This window comes from Perna viridis, chromosome 2 (assembly GCF_037379345.1).
Source record: "Perna viridis isolate PV_CMFRI_1.1 ecotype Kerala chromosome 2, ASM3737934v1, whole genome shotgun sequence".
Lineage (NCBI taxonomy): Eukaryota > Metazoa > Mollusca > Bivalvia > Mytilida > Mytilidae > Perna > Perna viridis.
The window spans coordinates 60,970,811-60,990,978 of record NC_142446.1 but is presented as its reverse complement, the minus strand read 5'-3'; the positions used below and the strand labels follow the sequence as shown (position 1 = coordinate 60,990,978).

Genomic DNA, 20,168 nt, shown 5'->3' with positions numbered 1-20,168 from the left:
GAGTTCTTCGACAGATATTATATTTCTTCAAGCACATGATGCCCAACTTTCCTATAAAATTTTATCAAAATCTCTTCAGTGGTTCAGGAGTTAGACCTTCCTTTAAAATTTCATTCAGTTTAAGAGGAGTTGTGTTTACAAGAAATGTGGAAAGATGAACAAACGGACAGACAGATATACCTCCCAAACTCTGTTGCAAAAGGGGGTGGAGGTAAGGTAAGGGTTTCTGTCAATCATATTGGCGCTTGGCGATGCCTTAGGACCAATACAACCACCTCAATCAATATGACAGACCTCAAACCTATAACAGGGCCAATATGAAATTACATATTTATTAACATATAATATTGACTGTCTGTATAAACATGAAATCAAATCCTCAAAGAATAATATTTTTTAATAGTGAGTGATCTACAATCCTGATTTTTTTTTTTATAGAAAGTAAGTGAATGCAAATTACAAAGTAACAAATAAATTCACTTTAGCAAACATGAAGGCTGCACCTTTGATACACATGACAACACATTTATGTTATGTTTCACTACACCTGGTACCAATTACTGGCTTCCTTTCGTAAGGCACAATTTCTCTATGGAAGTTTGCGTAAAACTTTAAAACTCACCAATCAGCACAAATCACAACATCAAATTTTCTTTTCAGATCTTCAATAGAATTTGTAGGTCCCCATCTTAACAATCTGGAATAAAATGCTTCGCAGGGTCAGCTTGATACAACTGAAGTGGTCAACCCTGAACAGTTTAAAACATGGGCAAATATGGACACAACATTCAATATGAATACAGTTCGGAGTTTGGATAGTAATTAAATGTTTGACAGAGAATGAGATTCTTATACAGATTGAAACTGTTCAAAGAACTATAAAATTTCCACTCAACATTTGCCTAATTTGACCCAATATCCATGATTAAAAATTAAACAAGAGGTTGCATGCTATGTTGTGCTAAGATTACTCACAGTCAACCTGGAAAGGGAGACACTGAGGCAATCGATAAACAGGAAGTAGACGCAGGAAGAACCTGGGATTTTCATATGGAATCCAATAAAGAAAATTCTCGAAATCAGACCAAAAATAAACAAGTTATTATCTTGACAGCAGAACAATGCATTTTTTCTGGCCCCCTTTTTTGGCCCCTTATTTCTGAAAAGTTCAAATATTTACCCCCAAAATCAATCCAAGTCTGACCATTGTGGTACTGGAGTTTTATAGTTTGATTTTTGTTTTAGGCCACTTTTTGGTCAATGATTCTAAAGCGATTGGGGCTATAACCCCCAAAGGCAATACAAACCTTCCTTTTACTTCAACCTACTAATACTCAAGTAATTGACAACAATGATGACACAGACGACAATGACATCGCCATACCAACATACAACCACATATTCTTTGTATAAAAATCATTAAATGTTTCACCACATCTTTTCTCACTACACCTAAATTAAAATCAATAAACAATATGCAACTACACCTAAAAATAGAAAATTTGTGTGTTGTGCAATTCCATCCAAGTATTTTTACTTCATCTCATGGACAAATTTTATGATATAATTAAAACACATTATTGACACAGATTTGAATGCATGCTTAAATTTAACAAGTATGGAAACAACATTCAAGCTTAATCAATTAGGATTGAGATTAAATGTCTGATATTGGATATGTATTTGACCAGAAATGATGAGGCCCCTTATTGGCCCCAAATTCCCAATCAATTCAAGTAACATAGCCCAAAATTAATCCTGATCTTTCCTTTGGTGATGTAGCACTTCACGAGATCCAATAAATTTTACTAAAGTCTTTGTCTAACCATAAAAAAAAGTTTGATTCTGGCCATTTTTAGTCCCCTAATGGTTCAAGTCACAACCTCCAAAAATCAATTAAGATATGGCACACTGTGGTGAAATTTCATGCAGATCTCAAGTTATTGAACGCACGTCACAAAAAAATGCCTGTTTCTGGCCTTTTTTCCCTTAATTTCTAAATGGTTCAAGTCACAACCCCAAAAATATAGCCCAGACTCCCTTTTGTTCTACGATACTTTGTGGCATAATTTCATAAAGATCTTTACAGTTATACTCAAGTTATTGAGTAGACAAGGAAGTATCTAAGGATGACAACGATGACATTCATGACAGCATGATACTATTATATGACCACAATTTTTTTAAATTAGACGAGATTGTTACTATAATGACTTATAGTAAGCCAGACTCAACTCAATTTCTTATCAAAATGTAAAATCTAGGTCAATATCTTTAACATAATAGGGAACAACTTGAAAAACTGTCAGCTTTTTGCTCACTTTGCGATACATCTGTTTCCCACCCTAAAAACTATACAAGAAATCCCAAGTTATTCAGAAAAAAAAAGGTAAAAATGGCATCATGTGATAAATAATATGCGCAAGTTTCATTGAATTTTATATAGCAATTTCAAAAGTGGGGATGGAAAAATGGTAGGAGAGACAGCATGTTGCCTTAATTGGAAGGAAAAATGATGAAGCTTTGTTACATGAATTAAAGTAAATGTAGTATGTTGCATATGACTAAACATGAGAAATACCAAATAAATTATTTGCCATTACCATTAGAACAAAAGCAATTAAACCTGCAGTAGTCATTAATAGTGCTTAATTTGTACCTGTCAAGATGCATGAAAAATAAGAGTAGTGCTCTAGGTCTCCCGCCTCACAACAAAAGTATAATTTCATGGAATATTATTGTGAAAAGAGTAATCCAAGTAGATATAGATGATGTAAAGTCAGTGTGATCTTGACCTTTGACTTACTGACCTCAAAATCAATTGGTGTTGTTCCTACCTCATGAGCCTTTAACTACCACAGTTTGGTGAAATTCAATGAAGACATTCAATAGTCATGCCCCAGAAACCATTTTTCAGCCCAAAAATTTTATTTGTTAAGTCTGTGTGACCTTGACCTTTGACCTACTGACCCCAAAATTTGAAGTAATTCTATGTAATTGTTAAAAAGTTACGCTCCAGAAACCAATTTTCGGATAAAAATTCTATTATTTTTTAAGTCTGTGTGACCTTTGACCTAATGACCGCAAACAAAATTTATTGTTGTCTTCCTCACTTAAGAGGCCTTCAACTATCCAAGTTTGGTGAAATTTAACTAAGGTGTTCAAAAGTAACACTCCAGAAAAAATTTCAGACTGATGAAAGGATTGATGGAAAGCCGAATTCTACACTCTAAAAAATGGCATAAATAATTGATATTGTTAGCAATCATTTACAAATATATAATTAGCAATCTGGTCATCTGTATTGTCTTTGCCTGTTTAATGCATTTCTTGTTCTATTCCACGAGTGTAACAACCAACAAAAATTTTCATCAGCAAAATAAGCAAATTATAAAACATACATTCAGCAAAGAACTATATACATTTAATACTGTGAAAGTATTATTGTTCTTGGGGTACCAATTTTCGTGTTTTTTGTGGGTAGGCCAAACCATGAAATTTGGTTCCCAACGAACAGGAGATTTCCATTGATAATTATACAGAAAAAATCCAAACCACAAATACAAAAATCCATGAACTTGCATTTCTTCCCTAATCCATAAAAATTGGTATCAATGAATTATAGTACTTCTACAGTAGGTCATTACAGTCAAACCTGTCTATGCATAAGTGACCAACCAAGGGAAAGCAAAATCAAAGTCATATCCAACAGGTACACTTGGATATTTTTATCATAGTCATTTCAGACAGGATATCATTGAATGCAGGTGATCACTCCACTGGTTTGACTGTATTGTGATCTTTTTTCGGAAGGACTATTATCAGAATAGAGTGCCTGATTCTTAGAGAGATATAATTTTAAACAGCAAACAATACTGTCAATGGATATATAGGAAATACTTTCACAAGAGGCTGTTCACAATAAAGCTTCATAAAAATGATCAAACCACCTGGTACTCAGCAAAAGTCAACTATGTACCCTCAAGAGGCATTTAATTCTGTGATAATTACCAGCTTTACAAATAAAGCAAGTGCTATATATTGTTTCTCATCTTATTAACATTTTTTTTTTCATTTTAGAATTCAAGGAAGATTACTTCTTTCTTGTATTCAGAATTAAGACTTACCCTGGTGTGTAAAACTTTATCTTGAAGTTGTCTACCAATGTGCCAAGTATCAAGAGTAAGGAACTTGGCACAATAGCAAAAGTAAAAACAAAACATTTGACAACAATATCAAGTTCAAGGTCAAAAGGCACACAATCCTGGAATGCAACAAATCCTCATGAAGTTGTCTACCCATATGCTTAATATCAAAAGCCTTACTTGGAAGACAAAGAAGATACAGCAAGGACACAATGCAAGTTTAACAAATGTGCCCTAAATTGGAGGTGCAGATCTTTAATTTTGACACAAATGAAAGTTTTAAAAATATCAGTGAGTGTCAATGCTACATCAGTTTTCAAAGATCCTGATGTAGCAAAAACATTGTCCACTATACATGACAAATATGTTGTTGTACCAGCAGACAGCCCAAAACAACATTGTTTTTATCTGCAAAATGTATTATATCCAATGTTTATTATCAGAGGTAGATGTAGAAAATAATTGCAGTGATAAGACCAATACTGCCACTACATTCTCCAAAGAAGAGATAGTGGATAACTATAAATCTGTGCTATCCTCTTTCAGTCTCTCTACCAAAGACAATGATTGTGAATTACCATCTATGTACTGGATTCCTAAACTCAACCAGAATCCATAAAAACAATGTTACATAGCTGGATTTGCAAAATATACCATGGAACCTTTTTAAAAACTTTTAACTTCTATACTCACAGCTGTCAAAGAGGGTCTCCAGTCTTAACACAACATCTTGACTCCCATAGTGGTATTAATTCGATGTGGATCCTGAAAAACTTGAAAGATCTTTTGGAGACCCTTAATTCAAGATTATTATCAGAATATAATAGCATTAAAGCCTATGATTTTTCAACTATGTATACTTCTATTCCCCATACTCAGTTACCCCGACTCAAAAACATTATACATCGTTTTTTCTCCAAAAAAAGATGGTACACCTTGATACAAATACATAGTTCTTGGTAGAGATTCTTCATACTTTGTAAAAAATTACTCTAATTTCAAAATGTGGGAATTTTTTATCGACAACATATTTGTCCAGTGTGGTGGACGCGCTTTTCAACAAACAGTTGGCATTTGACGTGATGATTTTTCATTCTGAATTGTCAACTTTCCTTTCATCTGTGGCAACATCCCTTCAGCACCTGCTTATGGAGTTTTCATATCACAACTCAAAACGTTATGCCAGAGCTTGCCGTAACTACTCAGACTTTTTGTATCACACTAGACTTCTTACAATAAGACTTCTGGAACAGGGTTATGTTGCTACAAGATTGAAATCATCACTACAGAAGTTTTATGGTCGTTATCATATACTCATGGATCATTATGGTGTACCCATCTGCACCATGAAAACTGATTTGTTCAATGTGTCATAATTTTCCTTTCTTCTTTCGTCTACCCTGGACTTGACTTATTATGAGCTGCTCTGCGGGTGTTTCTAGAAAAGCTGAAGATGCTTACCCTACTGATGCACCTGGTCCATGCTCCAGTTTTTAGTGGAGTCAGAGTTGCTCATTTACTTTTGTTTCTTTGTATGTATTATTTTGGTTACTTTATGTTCTTTGTTGTGTCTGTCTGTTTTCCATGTTTGGTCTTTGTCCCTGGATCACATTCTTTTGATTTCCACTAGAATCTTGGTTCCCTTGATTACTCTTTCAATATGTACATACACTGAATGCAAAAGTTAATTAAAATTTGTTTTGTACTTCTTGGGTTACAGATCACACAAAATAGGTACCATTGACAACACAAAATGACAAAAAATGTAAGAAAACATTCGTAAAATATCTCCATGATAGGAGGTACATATCTTCAATGTGTATATGAACACTATGCAAAGTTTGTGATTTAGAGTTAACATTTTTTGTGCTACATCTTACACAAAGTAAGTATCCACAGAGCCAGATGGATGAATGAATGGAATAAACCAGCTACTAAACTGCTTATACCTTTAGTGACAAAGTTTAAAAAAAAAAAAAAAAAAAAAAAAGAAAAAAAATTATCTCAAATTTCACCAACCGTGCTATGCAACACTTTGTCTAGAAGAGGTTTACCCACATACTGGATATCAAAAGCATTTCTTAATAAAGACCTTCAAATGTAAAACACATATATATACATACTTTAATCCATAAGATTGACTTACCTTGTTTCACAGTTATCCATCTTAAAATTCACTTTATTTTCTTTATTGTCAATAATTTTTTTCAAATCTAAAATAAATTATTAATACAGCTGTTTCAAGTTTTGAAAATGTACTAAAATATGTACCTTTACCCAACAGCAGAGTACACACACTATAATATATCTAGTAGGAGAAAGGCATCAGCTGAAATGTCAGCAAAGGAATGTTTTATTCCTATGTGGTGCTAAAATTGAAATGTGCTGATTTTATTTTCTGTTTTGGTCATGTGAAAAACAAGAATTTTTATTATTTCCATTTGTATACTTTAGGTCACATTTCAGACAGCACCAGGTATACCATATTTGAAATCTAGCATATTTCACCAGCTTTGCTTTCTCTTGATTGGTTGATTGTAAACATTTAACCTGTCCTCAATGTGATTAGATAGCATATTTTCCGAAAGATAAAACATAATTGTCATTAATTCTATTGTATATGATCAGCTAAAACTCAACCATGTTTTATCTAGTCAAAAGTTTGTCACACAATGTGACGAGGTATTAGATTATGTCTGCCAGGTGCTTGTCATTCCTGTTTGTCCTCCAACAGATTCCAGGTCATTACTTAAAAAAAATCAATGACACTTTGCACACTTGTTTAGTGCAATAAAATACAGGCTAAGTCAATTTTTAGCAAAATCCAATAAGTGGTTTATTGAACAATTTGCCATCCCCCTTTTTTCATCATAATGTGGTGAGGTATCATATAATGTTTCATAAATACCTTTACTCTACTATCTAGCATATATCATAATTACTATATTTTGTTAAGTATTCACTATAAAAGTTCATTGTTTGAAGCTGAATGAGTAAATTCTTACTTTGAACAGATTCCTCATTTCCATCTGTCAGTAGTATATGACTGGACTCAGACTGCATGCATAACTGCAAATGAGACAACTACTAAAGTTTCTAAAAACATTGGAATATTTCATGAATGTCAAAAGTTAGTTCTGTTTTAATTAAAGAAATCTTGTGGAAAAACAGACAGCTATTAACTTACATCTACTTCAGCTAAGTATGTCATTCCCTTACCTATCAAAGCCAACAACTTAAAGCTACTTCAGCAAAGCATGTCACTCCCCAACCTATCAAAGCCTTAAACTTACAGCTACTTGAGCTAAGCATGTCATTTCCCCAACCTATTAGAGCCATTAATCTAAAGCTACTCTAATAGCTAAGTATGCCATTCCCCATCCCTCAGAGCCATTAACTTAAAGCCACTCCCTACTCCAGCTAAGCATGCCATTCCCCATCCCTTAGAGCCATTAACTTAAAGCCACTCCCTACTCCAGCTAAGTATGCCATTCCCCATCCCTTAGAGCCATTAACTTAAAGCCACTCCCTACTCCAGCTAAGTATGCCATTCCCCATCCCTCAGAGCCATTAACTTAAAGCCACTCCCTACTCCAGCTAAGTATGCCATTCCCCATCCCTCAGAGCCATTAACTTAAAGCCACTCCCTACTCCAGCTAAGCATGCCATTCCCCATCCCTTAGAGCCATTAACTTAAAGCCACTCCCTACTCCAGCTAAGCATGCCATTCCCCATCCCTTAGAGCCATTAACTTAAAGCCACTCCCTACTCCAGCTAAGCATGCCATTCCCCATCCCTCAGAGCCATTAACTTAAAGCCACTCCCTACTCCAGCTAAGCATGCCATTCCCCATCCCTCAGAGCCATTAACTTAAAGCCACTCCCTACTCCACTAAGTATGCCATTCCCAACCTATGAAAGCCTTTAACTTACAACTACTCCATCTAAGCATGCCCTTCCCAACCTATCAAGGGCCATTAACTTACAGCTACTCCACCATAGCATGCCCTTCCCCAACCTATCAGAGCCATTTACTTACAGCTACCCCAGCTAAGCAGGCAATTCCCCAACTCTCAAGAGCCAGCAGCTAAGCATGTCATTTCCCCAACCTATCAGAGCCATTAACTTAAACCTATTCCCCATCTGTCAGCTAAGCATGCCAATCTCCACCTCTCAAAGCCATTAACTTACAGCTATTCCCCTTCTTTCAGAGCCGTTAACTTAATGCTACTTCAGCTAAGCATGCAATTCCCCAACTTATTAGACCAATTAACTTACAGCTACTCCAGCTAAGCATGTCAATTCAACATCTATCAAACTACATTATTTACTTGTCATTCCCCAACCTATAAGAGCCATTAGCTTAAAGCTACTCCAGCAGCTAAGCATGCCAATTCCCAATTCTCAGCCATTAAATTACAGCTATTCCAGCTAAGCATGCCCTTCCCCAATTTCTCAGAACCATTAACTTAAAGCTACTCCCTACTCCAGCAAAGCAAGCCATTTCCCAACTTATAAAAGCCTTTAACTTACAACTACTCCATCTAAACATACCATTCCCTAAACTATTGAAACAATTAATTTACAGCTATTCCATCTAAGCATGCTGTCCACCACCTACCAAAGCCATTACTTTTAAGCTTTTCTATCAGCTAAGCATGCCACTGGCCTATCAGAGCCATTAACTTAAAGCTACTTCAGCTAAGCATGCATATTCCCAATCTATTGGAACCATTACTTTACAGCTTCAGCTAAATATGCCATTCCCCACCTCTCAGAGCCACTAACTTAAAGCTACTTCAGCTTAGCATGCCTTTCTCCCAACTATTAGAACCATTGATTTACAGCTTCTCCAGCTAAGCATGCATTTCCTCACCTCTCAGAGCCATTAACTTAAAACTACCCCAGCTAAGCATGTCATCCCCATCAAATTATGCTATTTACTTTCAGCTCCTCATTCAAAAACCTTTCAGAGCCATTTACTTACAGCTAAGCATACCATTCCCCCACCTATTAGAGCAATTAATTTACAGCTTTTCCAGCTAAGCATGCAATTTCCCATTTCACTGACTCATCAAAGCTACTCCAGATAAGAATGTCATTTCCCCATCTATCAGAGCCATTAACTTACAGCTACTCCAGCTAAGCATGTCATTCCTCCTCCTAACTCACATATATTCTGATTTCTGAAATTGTATATTTTCAATTAAATTAAGTAATTTTAAAGAGAAATAAAAAGCTTCACTGACCAGAGCATGATATGACTACAGCCAGTTGAACTTGGTTCACTTAGGGCAAGTGTGGACAATATCTGTATTTGACACCCTTAAACATAGGGACTTGCAGTTCATTATGGACACAACAACTCATTTAGATACAATATTGCACAATATATTAAAATTTAATTGTAACAACAAAGATCTGCTTCCACTTTATATTTCATTACTTAAAAAACAGTAGCTGATAAAGTAAATTTATTAAGCATATTTCTTAAAGCTCAGGCAGAGATTTTCATATGGAATCCAATCTAAATTGCACCAAAAACAGTCTTTGTAGCTTTCTTAAATTAGACTCTTACCCTACTGTACTCTTGAATCATTTAATCAATAGAGAGCATCTCGGTTATCCACAGGGTTTTTATGTTATTAAATAAATCTCTCGTGGTCATTTTTGTACTCTTCAAGGGCAATTACTCCAACATTAATCAACAAATCTTTATGAAAATTTCAAAATAAGTGCATCTCACAATGCTGATCAATTTTATTCGGTAAAAATTTTGTTGAGTTATTTCCACAAATCCTAAATTTTTAGGTTCAAATTTTTCGACAGATAAAAAAATTTCATGCATAGATTGTTACAGATATCCTATCAACCATTCATGCCATGTTTGGTTACAATCCATCCTACTAGTAGTCTCACAGGAGAATATTTTAAAAGCTGGAAATGTAAAATTCCATTTCAGGACCGATAACTCATTCATCAATCAACAGTTCTTTCTGAAATAGGTCCAATTTATTATGCTGAACAATTTTAATCCCTACCAGATTAGTTAAGAGATGAAGATTTTTAAAGTTAGAACTGTCAAATTCGAGAAAAATCCAATTCAGGACCCATAACTTATTCATCTGTTAATGGGTCTTTCTGAAAATTTAGCAAAGGCCCATCCCATCATAGTGAATAATTTTATTCCCTGCCAGATTTTGGCTAAACCCAACTGTATCTTAGTTACTGTATAAGTACTTTTATTCAAGGATACCAATTTTCATGGATTAGGGAACGAACACAAGTTCGTGGATTAAAGAAATCGTGGTTTTGAGGATTTCAGTTTACACATCTATGGAAATCCCCTATTTGTTGGGAACCAAATTTCATGGTTTTGCCTATTCACGAAAACCACAATAATTAGTTCCCCAAGAACAATAATACTTTCACAGTATTTACAAAATTCAGCAATTTGACCATTATGGTATATTTTTCGTAGCGGCTTCCATGTTTTTTTTTTAGATGAAAAATCCCCACACACAGATTTTTAAAGATGTTCTACAGAACATTCATGCCAAGTTTTGTTTCAATCCATTCAGTAGTTGCAGAAGAGAAGATTTTGAAAGTTGGAAATGCAAAATTCAGGGAAAAAAATCTTTTTCTGGGCATATATCAAACATCCGTCAATGGATCTTTCTGAAAATTCCAGCATAAGTCCATCCCATCATGCAGAACAATTTTGAATTATTTGCAAAATTCTGCAATTTGACCCCAATGGTCTATTTTTAGTAATGGTGGCCACGTTTTTTTCACCAGATCAAAATTTCCCCCCACATTAAATGATATGCATGGTGCAGATTGTTATGACAGAAGAGGTTGAAACCTGAACTGTTGGTACCATTATTGAAACAACTTGATATAGCTCTGAATTTGGATTGTGATTATATGTTTGACACAGCATAAGATTCTGACCAAAAGAAAAAGAACTTAAAAACTTATAATTAAACATAAGAAATTAGTACCAGTAACTCATAAGAAGTTTTTCTCTGACCCCTTTTTGGACCCTAATCCTAAAAGATAAGGGAAACACCCCTTCAGATCCATCAAAAATTGTCTTCAAGTGATATGAAACCTTGTGGTACAATTTTATAGAGATTCACACACTTTTACTAAAGTTGTTACCCAGAAACCTGGAAAATGGTTGTTTTTCTACCACTTTCCCCCCTAAATCTTCAAAGTTATTGTCATTACCTCGAAAGAATTGAACCTTATGATTTATATGTATATACCACTCTTTCTGCCACACTGCTCCATCGGATCAAATTGATACAGGGAAGATAATAGAAACTTATAGAAGGGTCTGAAAAATTCCTAACGATGTTAGAACTCTCAAATTTGCGAAGCAAATTTTTAGTCATTCCCTCTGCATGACTAAAACTCATACCATGGTGACATCTATGGCAACACCGCCTGCCATAAGTCCAGCACCCTAGACCACTCATCCAGGTAGGCTATATAAAAATATAGATATGTACCTTTAATTTGATCCTCTATCCTACATAATAATACCAACATGAACTGTCCTGTACTACCATACATTGTGTACTAAGTTACAGGCCTAGATCAATCCTACAAAGAGGAATGACCCGGCCAGCAAAATCTATATTTTTAAATAGCCTACCGGGCCTAGTGGTCTAGGGCGCCGGACTTAGTGCAGGCAGTGTTGCCATAGATGTCAAAGGCCACTTCCTGTTAAATCCTCCTTATTGTTTTAAATTAGGAAATTAACTGATTTAAACAGGTGTCAATATTTGAATGTGCAGTCATCTGTCCTGTCCACATGAGTTGTAGATTACATAATGCTATTATGCTGGCATATGTTGTTTGTTTTTCAAAAAAGTCAATTGTGTTTTTATCCTTCATATATACACAAGGAACGCCTTTTTAATTTCTGAGATTTATGTTACATCAGCACATTCAAAAAGGGGTTAATAGGCAAGTGATCTTAATTTGTCATATTAACAAAAAGAATCATAAAAAAAGCCCTGCCCCTTATCCTCCAGAGCTTGTTATTTCCTTGAAAATATAATATGGTACTTACTTGAACTTCTCTGTATGTTTCATGCAGTAATAGGCCATTACTTCTTCTGAAGGCCAAACGCCTCAAAATATGAGAACAAAATTATTACACATACTCACCATGCATTCAAGTTCACTATATTTTCTAAGTTGAATAATAAGCTGTTTGCTTACAACTGTCTAGAACAGTCACTTCATAAACTTAACAATTCTTAGCATTATCACTATAATTAAGTTTGCACAACAATCTTAAAGATTTCATTCCACACAATAAGAAAGAACAATTGAGAACAAGAGGCATCTGGGTGATCACTGTATGCAAGTGATTTTAGATATTGGTGAACAAGCCAAAAACAAATTGACTTCACCAGTTTTTTTTTAATAAGCATACACCAAAAAAGAGTACATGAATATGAAAAAAATATTAATCAATGAGGCAAAGTCTGTTCCCTATTGGATAAATATTAGCAGAGATATAGGTCAAAATGTGTTTCCCTAAAGGGTTTTACAGGATACTTTTGAGTCACTGAGCCACACAAAAAGTGGATTGTACTCAGTTTCAAAAATATTAATCCTAGTAGTTTCAGTGGAATTTATCTAATTCAATCAAACACACCAAAAGTTAACTGCACGTAATAGTATACCTTCATTGTTTTAGCCATAATTGGTTCAATATTCACAGAGTGATGGGGCAAAAATGTGTTCAATGGAAACTTTGAGTGGCAGCAGCCACCCGCTGTGCCACAAAACCAAGATGCTCCCTGGAGCCTGAATTGCTCACCTGGTTAAATTTTTGCTTTTTAGGGGCAATAATTAGAACAAGGAGTTGTCCGACAATTTTGACTCAGATGATTTTCGTAGGTCTTATCATAAGGATCATTTCAGCCATTGAAAGTTTTTTCCTATCTATCAAAGTTTTCAAGAAATTAGCTGAAAACAGTAAAAAAAACATCATTTTTAACCGTTCAACTCTAACAAAGAGTACTCCAAGAAACTTTGATCCAATGCAGACTTTTGTAGGCCTTATAATAATGATCATTTTGTAAATTGAAAGACTAACAGTTCAGGACATATATATGAAAAAACATCTGACTGACCATTTGTTCTATTTTCAGAAATGGTGGCCATGTTTTTGGACATATAAAAAAATTCCCACATCAGTTCTAAGCAGAATAACCTAAGGAATATCCATACAAAGTTTGGTTTCAATTGGTCAAGTAGTGTCAGAGGAGAGGAAATAACATTAAGAAGTGCAAAAAAAACCTCAAAAAAGGGCAATAACTCGAACATGGCTTGACAGATTAAAACTAAAATTTGACTACAGACAGATCTCATCATGGTGAACACTTTTGTCTATTTCAAGATTTTGGCTAAACCTAATAGTTAAAAGATATATGCGATCAACTTCTATCTGACCCTTATGTTCTATATTTAGTAATGGCAGGCTAGCCATGTTTTTCGACAAATAAAAAATCCCCACATCAATTCTATGCAGAATATCCTAAGGTAGATTCATACCAAATATGGTTCCAAATGTCCAGTTGTGTCAGAGTAGAAGATTTTTGATAGAAATAACATTAAAAAGTGCAAAAAAAAACCCTCAAAAAAGGGCAATAACTCCAACATGGCTTTTCAGATTAAAATGAAAATTTGACTACAGATAGATCTCATCATGCTAAACCTTTTTACCCACAACAGAGAATTATGATTGCAATAACTCTTAAAATGGAGTTATACTATTACTTTGACCCATAAAGACCATTGTAGGTCTTATCATCAGGTTTGTACGTCATTGAAAGTTTCGTCCTATTTGCTAAGAGTTGCAAGATATTACCTAAAAACTTTATAAAAAAAAATACTATACAATGTATAATAAAGTTTTTGTAATTCTATGAATATCTTTTTTTTAACTTACATACATTTCCTGTGTTGTTAAAGCCCAACAATGTGTCAGCTCTTATCGTTCCAGGTAAATGTCTGGAAAACATTGAATTAAATACTTGCATCATACTGCAATAAAATATACTTTATGTGTTAACACTACAAAACATGCCACTGTAATGTGCTAGTACATGTAAATACTTATTGAGGTAATAGGTACTTACTTGAAATACTGGTACCATATAATGGAGGTAATATAGTTAGTTACTTAACAGATAACAGTAAAAGGATATTTACTGGAGTTACCATGAAATGGGGGTAATTTACAGCAAGTGGAGTACTTTTGCATACATATTGTGGTAAATCTTTACATAAAAGCTAAAAATATGTACATAGATTTTGAAATTTAATTTTAAAATTTGGTATTTGAAAGTAATTACTTGTTATTTTTCATAAACAAATATTCTTACCTAATATCCATTCTTAATTCAGGCTGATAAGGACATGTGTACTTGAACCATGTGGCACCTTGTGGGCCCTCTCTGTTTAAAACAGTTGTATTCAGTAGTCCAAAGCTGTCAAATCTTCTAACAGACACAGTATGCTTAGATGTTTCTGTTGATCTACATCCACTTAAAGCCTACAATTAAAATAGAAACACAAATTGAAGTACATGTAATACAAATTACATATTTAATTCATTATTATAATACATTGTGATAGAACAGTGGTTAAACATTCTTTATTAAATAATGTTAGTCTTTAAATTTGCCATTCCAATTACAAAAGTCATTACCAAAAACACACAACAAATTCATGATGCATTGTAGCAGTGCGTCAGTTTGTGTAATATTCAGGTTCGATGTCAGTTTACATGGAACACCTAAATGAATGAACACAAAACTCTCCGACATACTGGGTAATTGAACAACAAACTACTATTTGGACTTTCCCAGTTTCTAAAGAAGTTTTATAGCTAAAATGCTACAAGTTATTGAATAGACACCTATGTGTCATTTAAAGTGAACATAAACCCAAAAGTCTTAGAACATAATTTAAAAAATTAAGTCTAGCCATATACATTTAAGGTCCTGTAGCACCTGGAGCCTAATAGAATGATAATTACAGAGAGCAATATCACCAGTCCACAGCTGACACCATCCTGAGAAATGCATTGTCAAAATTCCTAAGCTACAGTATAAGCAAAGTTTCATTTTTAATTGTCATCTCCTGGCATCTGATGGCACATGGCGGTAACCGTAATAAAAATACATGATACAGTGAGTGATACATCAGGATGGTTTTGGGGGTTATGCTACCCTTTTGTACAACATTTGGCCCAAAATTGAGTAGCAAATGATAGCATGGAACCCCTTTCTTTATATAAGTTCCTTGATCAGATCTGCTTCCCCATTTTTGTAAATATTTGGATCCGCCTGGGCCTGCATGAAATATCGGATGACAGCTTCAGCATTCCTCTTCATACATATACTTCATTTCTATGATTGATGAATATTTATAGCCTCGCAGGGTTTCCATTTCTAGCTAAACATTAAATAGTTTATTATGCGTCTAAAATGAATAGAGAACTTAAATATATAGACAGTGAATGACAGGTTGCTTAGAAATAAACAGATACTGATAAGAAGCTAGAGGCCACTTATTCTTATTTGGATGGTTATTAATACAAATTTTCAGTCCTAATTAATCAGCATATTTAGTTCACAATAAAAGTTGTTTATTGGGTTTGTTTATTGGTGTAAATAATGTAGAATTAAATTTGATATATTAGAAATACCTGCAAAATATTACCTAACTATCTGTATTTGAACCTACATGTATGCCAATGGGACTACTTTACTGCCGTATCATAAGATAATTGCAGATTCCATCAAGCTTTACAAATATAAAAGCTTTGGCGACTGCTATATCAATTCTGATCTTCAATCTAAATTGATAAAATGTAAATTTTGTACCTTTTTCAAAGAATTTAGATTTAAACATTTTTGTGAGAAATTCATTGATTTATCACAATCAATAATTCGAGCATTAGAATAAGATGTGCATCTCATCCTCCACTTTATCAACATAAGATTACAAAACCTTTTCAGTAAACGGGGTGCTATTGGTAAGGTATATGTACCAGTATCAATAGCTACACTAGTGTAGTGAATGAGTACTAGTTTTTAATTTGGTACATGTAACTACATTGCGAACTTGCCAAAATTCCTTTGGAATACTGAAGCTAAGTAATCTTGCTGCTCAAATTTACAATATATACAAATATACAATTCAGGGATGGTATGGACTTTAAACACATAAAATTCAGGGATGATATGGACTTTAATCACTTACATGTATAGTTCAAGGATAGTATAGAGTTTAAACACTTAAAATTCAGGGTTGGTATGGACTTTAAATACATGTAAATATACTATACTTAAAATTTGATGTTGATGCAACATATTCTTGTACTCAAATTAATGCATCATGTATATACATGTGTACATGTACATGTGTTTTCTGGTCAAAGAATAATTCTCACCATCTGAATATTCATTCTCTCAGTCCTGTCAAATAAACTCTACAAAAAAAACTTCTAACAGTATGTTGATATTTTGCTCTTTTATATATCCGTATTTAAATCTTTTACCTGTAAAATGAGGCCACTAGCTTCTACACATTCTCAGTGTAATCCCTTCTCGGATTTGGCACTGGAAATTTTTATTTGTCTTAACTGCCACTGATCCAAATTAGATAAACTCTCAGCAGTGTTAGACCTTTCGTGATAGTTTATGTAATCAGTTATTTTTTTCTAAGGTTTGGTGATTAACTATATGCTCAACCACCTGTTTTCTAGAAAAGCAGAGGACGCTTACCCTACCGATGCACCTGGTCCATGCTCCAAGTTTTTAGTGGAGTCTGAGTTGCTCATTTACTTTTGTTACTTTGTATGTATTATTTCAGTTACTTTATGTTCTTTGTTGTGATTGTCTGTTTTCCCTGTCTAGTCTTTGTCCCTGGATTACATTCTTCTGATTTCTGCTAGAATCTTGATTCCCTTGATTACTCCTTGCTAACAAGTTGTACATCTACCTAGATTTTCTTTCTGGATTTACTTCCATAGCCTTTGACTTCTCAAAGTCTTCCACAAGGCACTGGAGCTATTTGACCCATAGCTAGGGCAAGGTCAGTGCGAGCCAGGGCATATCCACATGCCGTTGAGCCTGCACTCTGCACCCCTAGGTTCCTTGTTACTCCGAAATCCCATTCAATTCTGCCTGAGATGTTAGGTCCCGTATTACATGCATGTGAAGGCATTAAAGGAGCTAGTCTTTGTAGTGTAGAGGCTTCATACTGGCAGAGCAAGATGAACATGCTCAATATACACTTCCAACAAAAAATTTCTGTTGTGTTCTACCCCAAACCCTATCTCACAGAAGTATATCACATGAATGCTCATTGACTATCCCACAGTTAACACGAAAGGATCTACATGTGTATAATCTTAAAATTTTCTTTACCATGATTTGACTTAATTTTTAGTGTCTGTTCCTAATAGTCACTGTAGGATACTTTAGGAACTATTTTGGATGCTGGCATCTCAGCCACTATATCCAACTCTAATTGATTGTCCATTTGGATAGACTTTCTGTCACTTTCAGGTTTGCAGTTGATATTTATATCAGCATTTGAAATCATATTTAACATCTTGATGTTCCCAATATTTATCCAGTCCTATTTCAAATTGCTTCACTGTTTTTGCATTCATGATATTGTTTGGCAAACTTTCCAAACATCCACTATCCTATTTGTGAAGGTGTATTTCCTCATGTTCAGATGACATTTTCTTTTTTTAATTTTTTGCCGTGTCATCTTGTCCTGGTCTTGTCGTCTTTAATGAGGAATCCCTCTGTGATGTGCTCATCATAAATACCTGCCACAATTTTAAAGGTTTCGATCATATCCCGAAGTAGAGGCCTGTATTTGAGGGTAGGCATTTTCAGTTTTCTGAGTCTATCAGGATATTCCATATTTGTAAGGGCCTATATCAAATGAAAATTTTGTACCTGTTCAGTTGCCCTTTTCTGTACAATTTATATTCTCGATGTCTGCTTGTTTGTATGGTGACTGAACTGCTGCTGCATATTCCAGGTTTAGGCGGACCAGTGCCAGAATAGGTACTTGAAGCTTTGTTCATCTAGAAATGGGTATGTTCTCCTGATAAGAGCCACAATACTGTTTTGCGTTTTTGATTTGCTGCTGTATATGTTTGGCAAAGTTTATATGATCGTCAACAATCACTCCAATGTCTTTTTCACCCTCTTATAAATCCAGAAGAACTTCCTTTCCTTCATCATCATATAGATGACAGTTTTTGTCATGATTTTCCCTTTTTTTATTTGCGATGCTCATTACCTTAAATTTCTTCAGATGGAATTTGAGTAGCCAAGGATTGGACCATTTTTGCAGGTTGTCAAGGTCCTGTTGCAGGCCCTCCTTGCTGTGTCTCTACCTGACTTCTTTGTACAATTTCGTGTCATCCACAAATAAATAAACTGTGTCCTCAACACATTCTGGCACATTGTTGATGTATATCACGAACACTATTGGTCCCAGGACACTACCTTGTAGTATACCACTTGTGTAAGTTGTGACATTTTCATAGGGCATAATCTAAGCGACGAAATGGAGATTTAAGTCGCCAAGAATTTTTTAAAATAGTTAAAAGTTGCCAGCTCGTGTTCTTTTAAGAGAAGTGAAGTCGCTGTGAAATTTGACACTCCAGGTAATAAACAGCCAAATGGCAGCAATTTTTGTAACAGAAAGAAAACTTGAATTGGAAGAGTAATCAAGGGAACCAAGGTTATAGCGGTAATCAAAAGAACGTAATCCTGGGACAAAGACCAGGCACGGAAAACTGACATACACAACAAAGAACACAGAGTAACTAAAATCACACACACAAAGTAACAAAAGAAGTTCACTTAATTTTCATCAGTTCCAAATTTCCTTTCATCAGTTTCAACATCCCTTCAGCACCTGCATATGGAGTGTTCATATCGCAGCTCATACGTTATGCCAGAGCTTGCTGAAACTACGCAGACTTTTTGTATCACTCTAGAATTCTAACAAATAGGCTTCATGAACAGGGTTATGTTGCTACAAGGTTTTTAGTGGAGTCCGAGTTGCTCATTTGCTTTTGTTACTCTGTATGTATGATTTTAGTTACTTTTTGTTCTTAATTGTGTATGTCTGTTTTCCATGTCTGGTCTTTGTCCCCGGATTACATTTGCTTGATAACCGCTATAACCTTGGTTCCCTTGACTACTATTCCAAGCAATTCAGTGCATATTTCACCCCTTCTAGCGACTTGGATAATGGACAAAACCTGTAGAATGTATTTGAATACAAGTGTACTCATCATTATGTCAGAACAGAGTTGATTTACATGTACATAAAATATATTCAGGAAGAGACCACATGAAGGTGCAGACAATTCTTTGACTTTAAGAAACATGTTACCATAGGAAACAAGTTCTCTATGACAATCTGATCACTTACTACATTCAATTACAGTTACTTATTATACATGTACTTATTCATTTGCAAGTATAGAAAATGGAATTACAGTATTAAACTTATCTTATTTGTTTATTATTTATCAGAATACTTGTCCTTGAGATATCAACTTCATATCAATGCGATAAAATATTCTAGTGGCGAAGTATGATTTCTCTCCATTCCAGACTCACTTCTCCCTATCATTCAAGTTTTATGTAATAAGGTTAAACCACAAGCACAAGACATTAAATAATGTGAAATCCCCCCCCAAAAAAAAAAAAAAAAATTGACCCTCTTTTCCCCCATACCTCCTTCAATATCAGCCATCTCTGTCTTGCTCTCTCTGATCTTTCCATTGCAACATTCAAAACATATAAATTAGGAGTATTATACTTTATAGTATAGGTATAAATGCATCAACACAAGTTCTATAGGTTCTGCACTTTTAAGTTTTATAACAGCAAGCATCTGCATGATACAATAGTTACCTCCCTTATAAAACAAAAGGGAGAATATA

The 20,168-nt window shown here is 34.6% G+C and overlaps 1 protein-coding gene across 2 annotated transcripts in view; it reads right to left on the bottom strand.

Annotated features, from left to right (window-relative positions):
* LOC148626324 (calmodulin-lysine N-methyltransferase-like) overlaps positions 1 to 20,153 on the bottom strand; it is a 40,143-nt gene extending 19,990 nt beyond the window's left edge. Inside the window, exons 1-8 of one of the 2 annotated variants that reach the window (XM_088570205.1) lie at positions 19,960 to 20,153; positions 14,557 to 14,726; positions 14,121 to 14,182; positions 12,228 to 12,288; positions 9,276 to 9,330; positions 7,151 to 7,214; positions 6,292 to 6,358; positions 623 to 697 (exon numbers count right to left, since the gene is read on the bottom strand). In XM_088570205.1, coding sequence (XP_088426331.1) covers positions 623 to 697; positions 6,292 to 6,358; positions 7,151 to 7,214; positions 9,276 to 9,330; positions 12,228 to 12,288; positions 14,121 to 14,182; positions 14,557 to 14,726; positions 19,960 to 20,007 — 602 coding nt within the window. In that variant the 5' untranslated portion in view covers positions 20,008 to 20,153. The remainder of the gene's footprint in view (positions 1 to 622; positions 698 to 6,291; positions 6,359 to 7,150; positions 7,215 to 9,275; positions 9,331 to 12,227; positions 12,289 to 14,120; positions 14,183 to 14,556; positions 14,727 to 19,959) is intronic. The other variant, XM_088570204.1, reaches the window with a different exon arrangement.
* Positions 20,154 to 20,168: the final 15 nt, after the last annotated feature.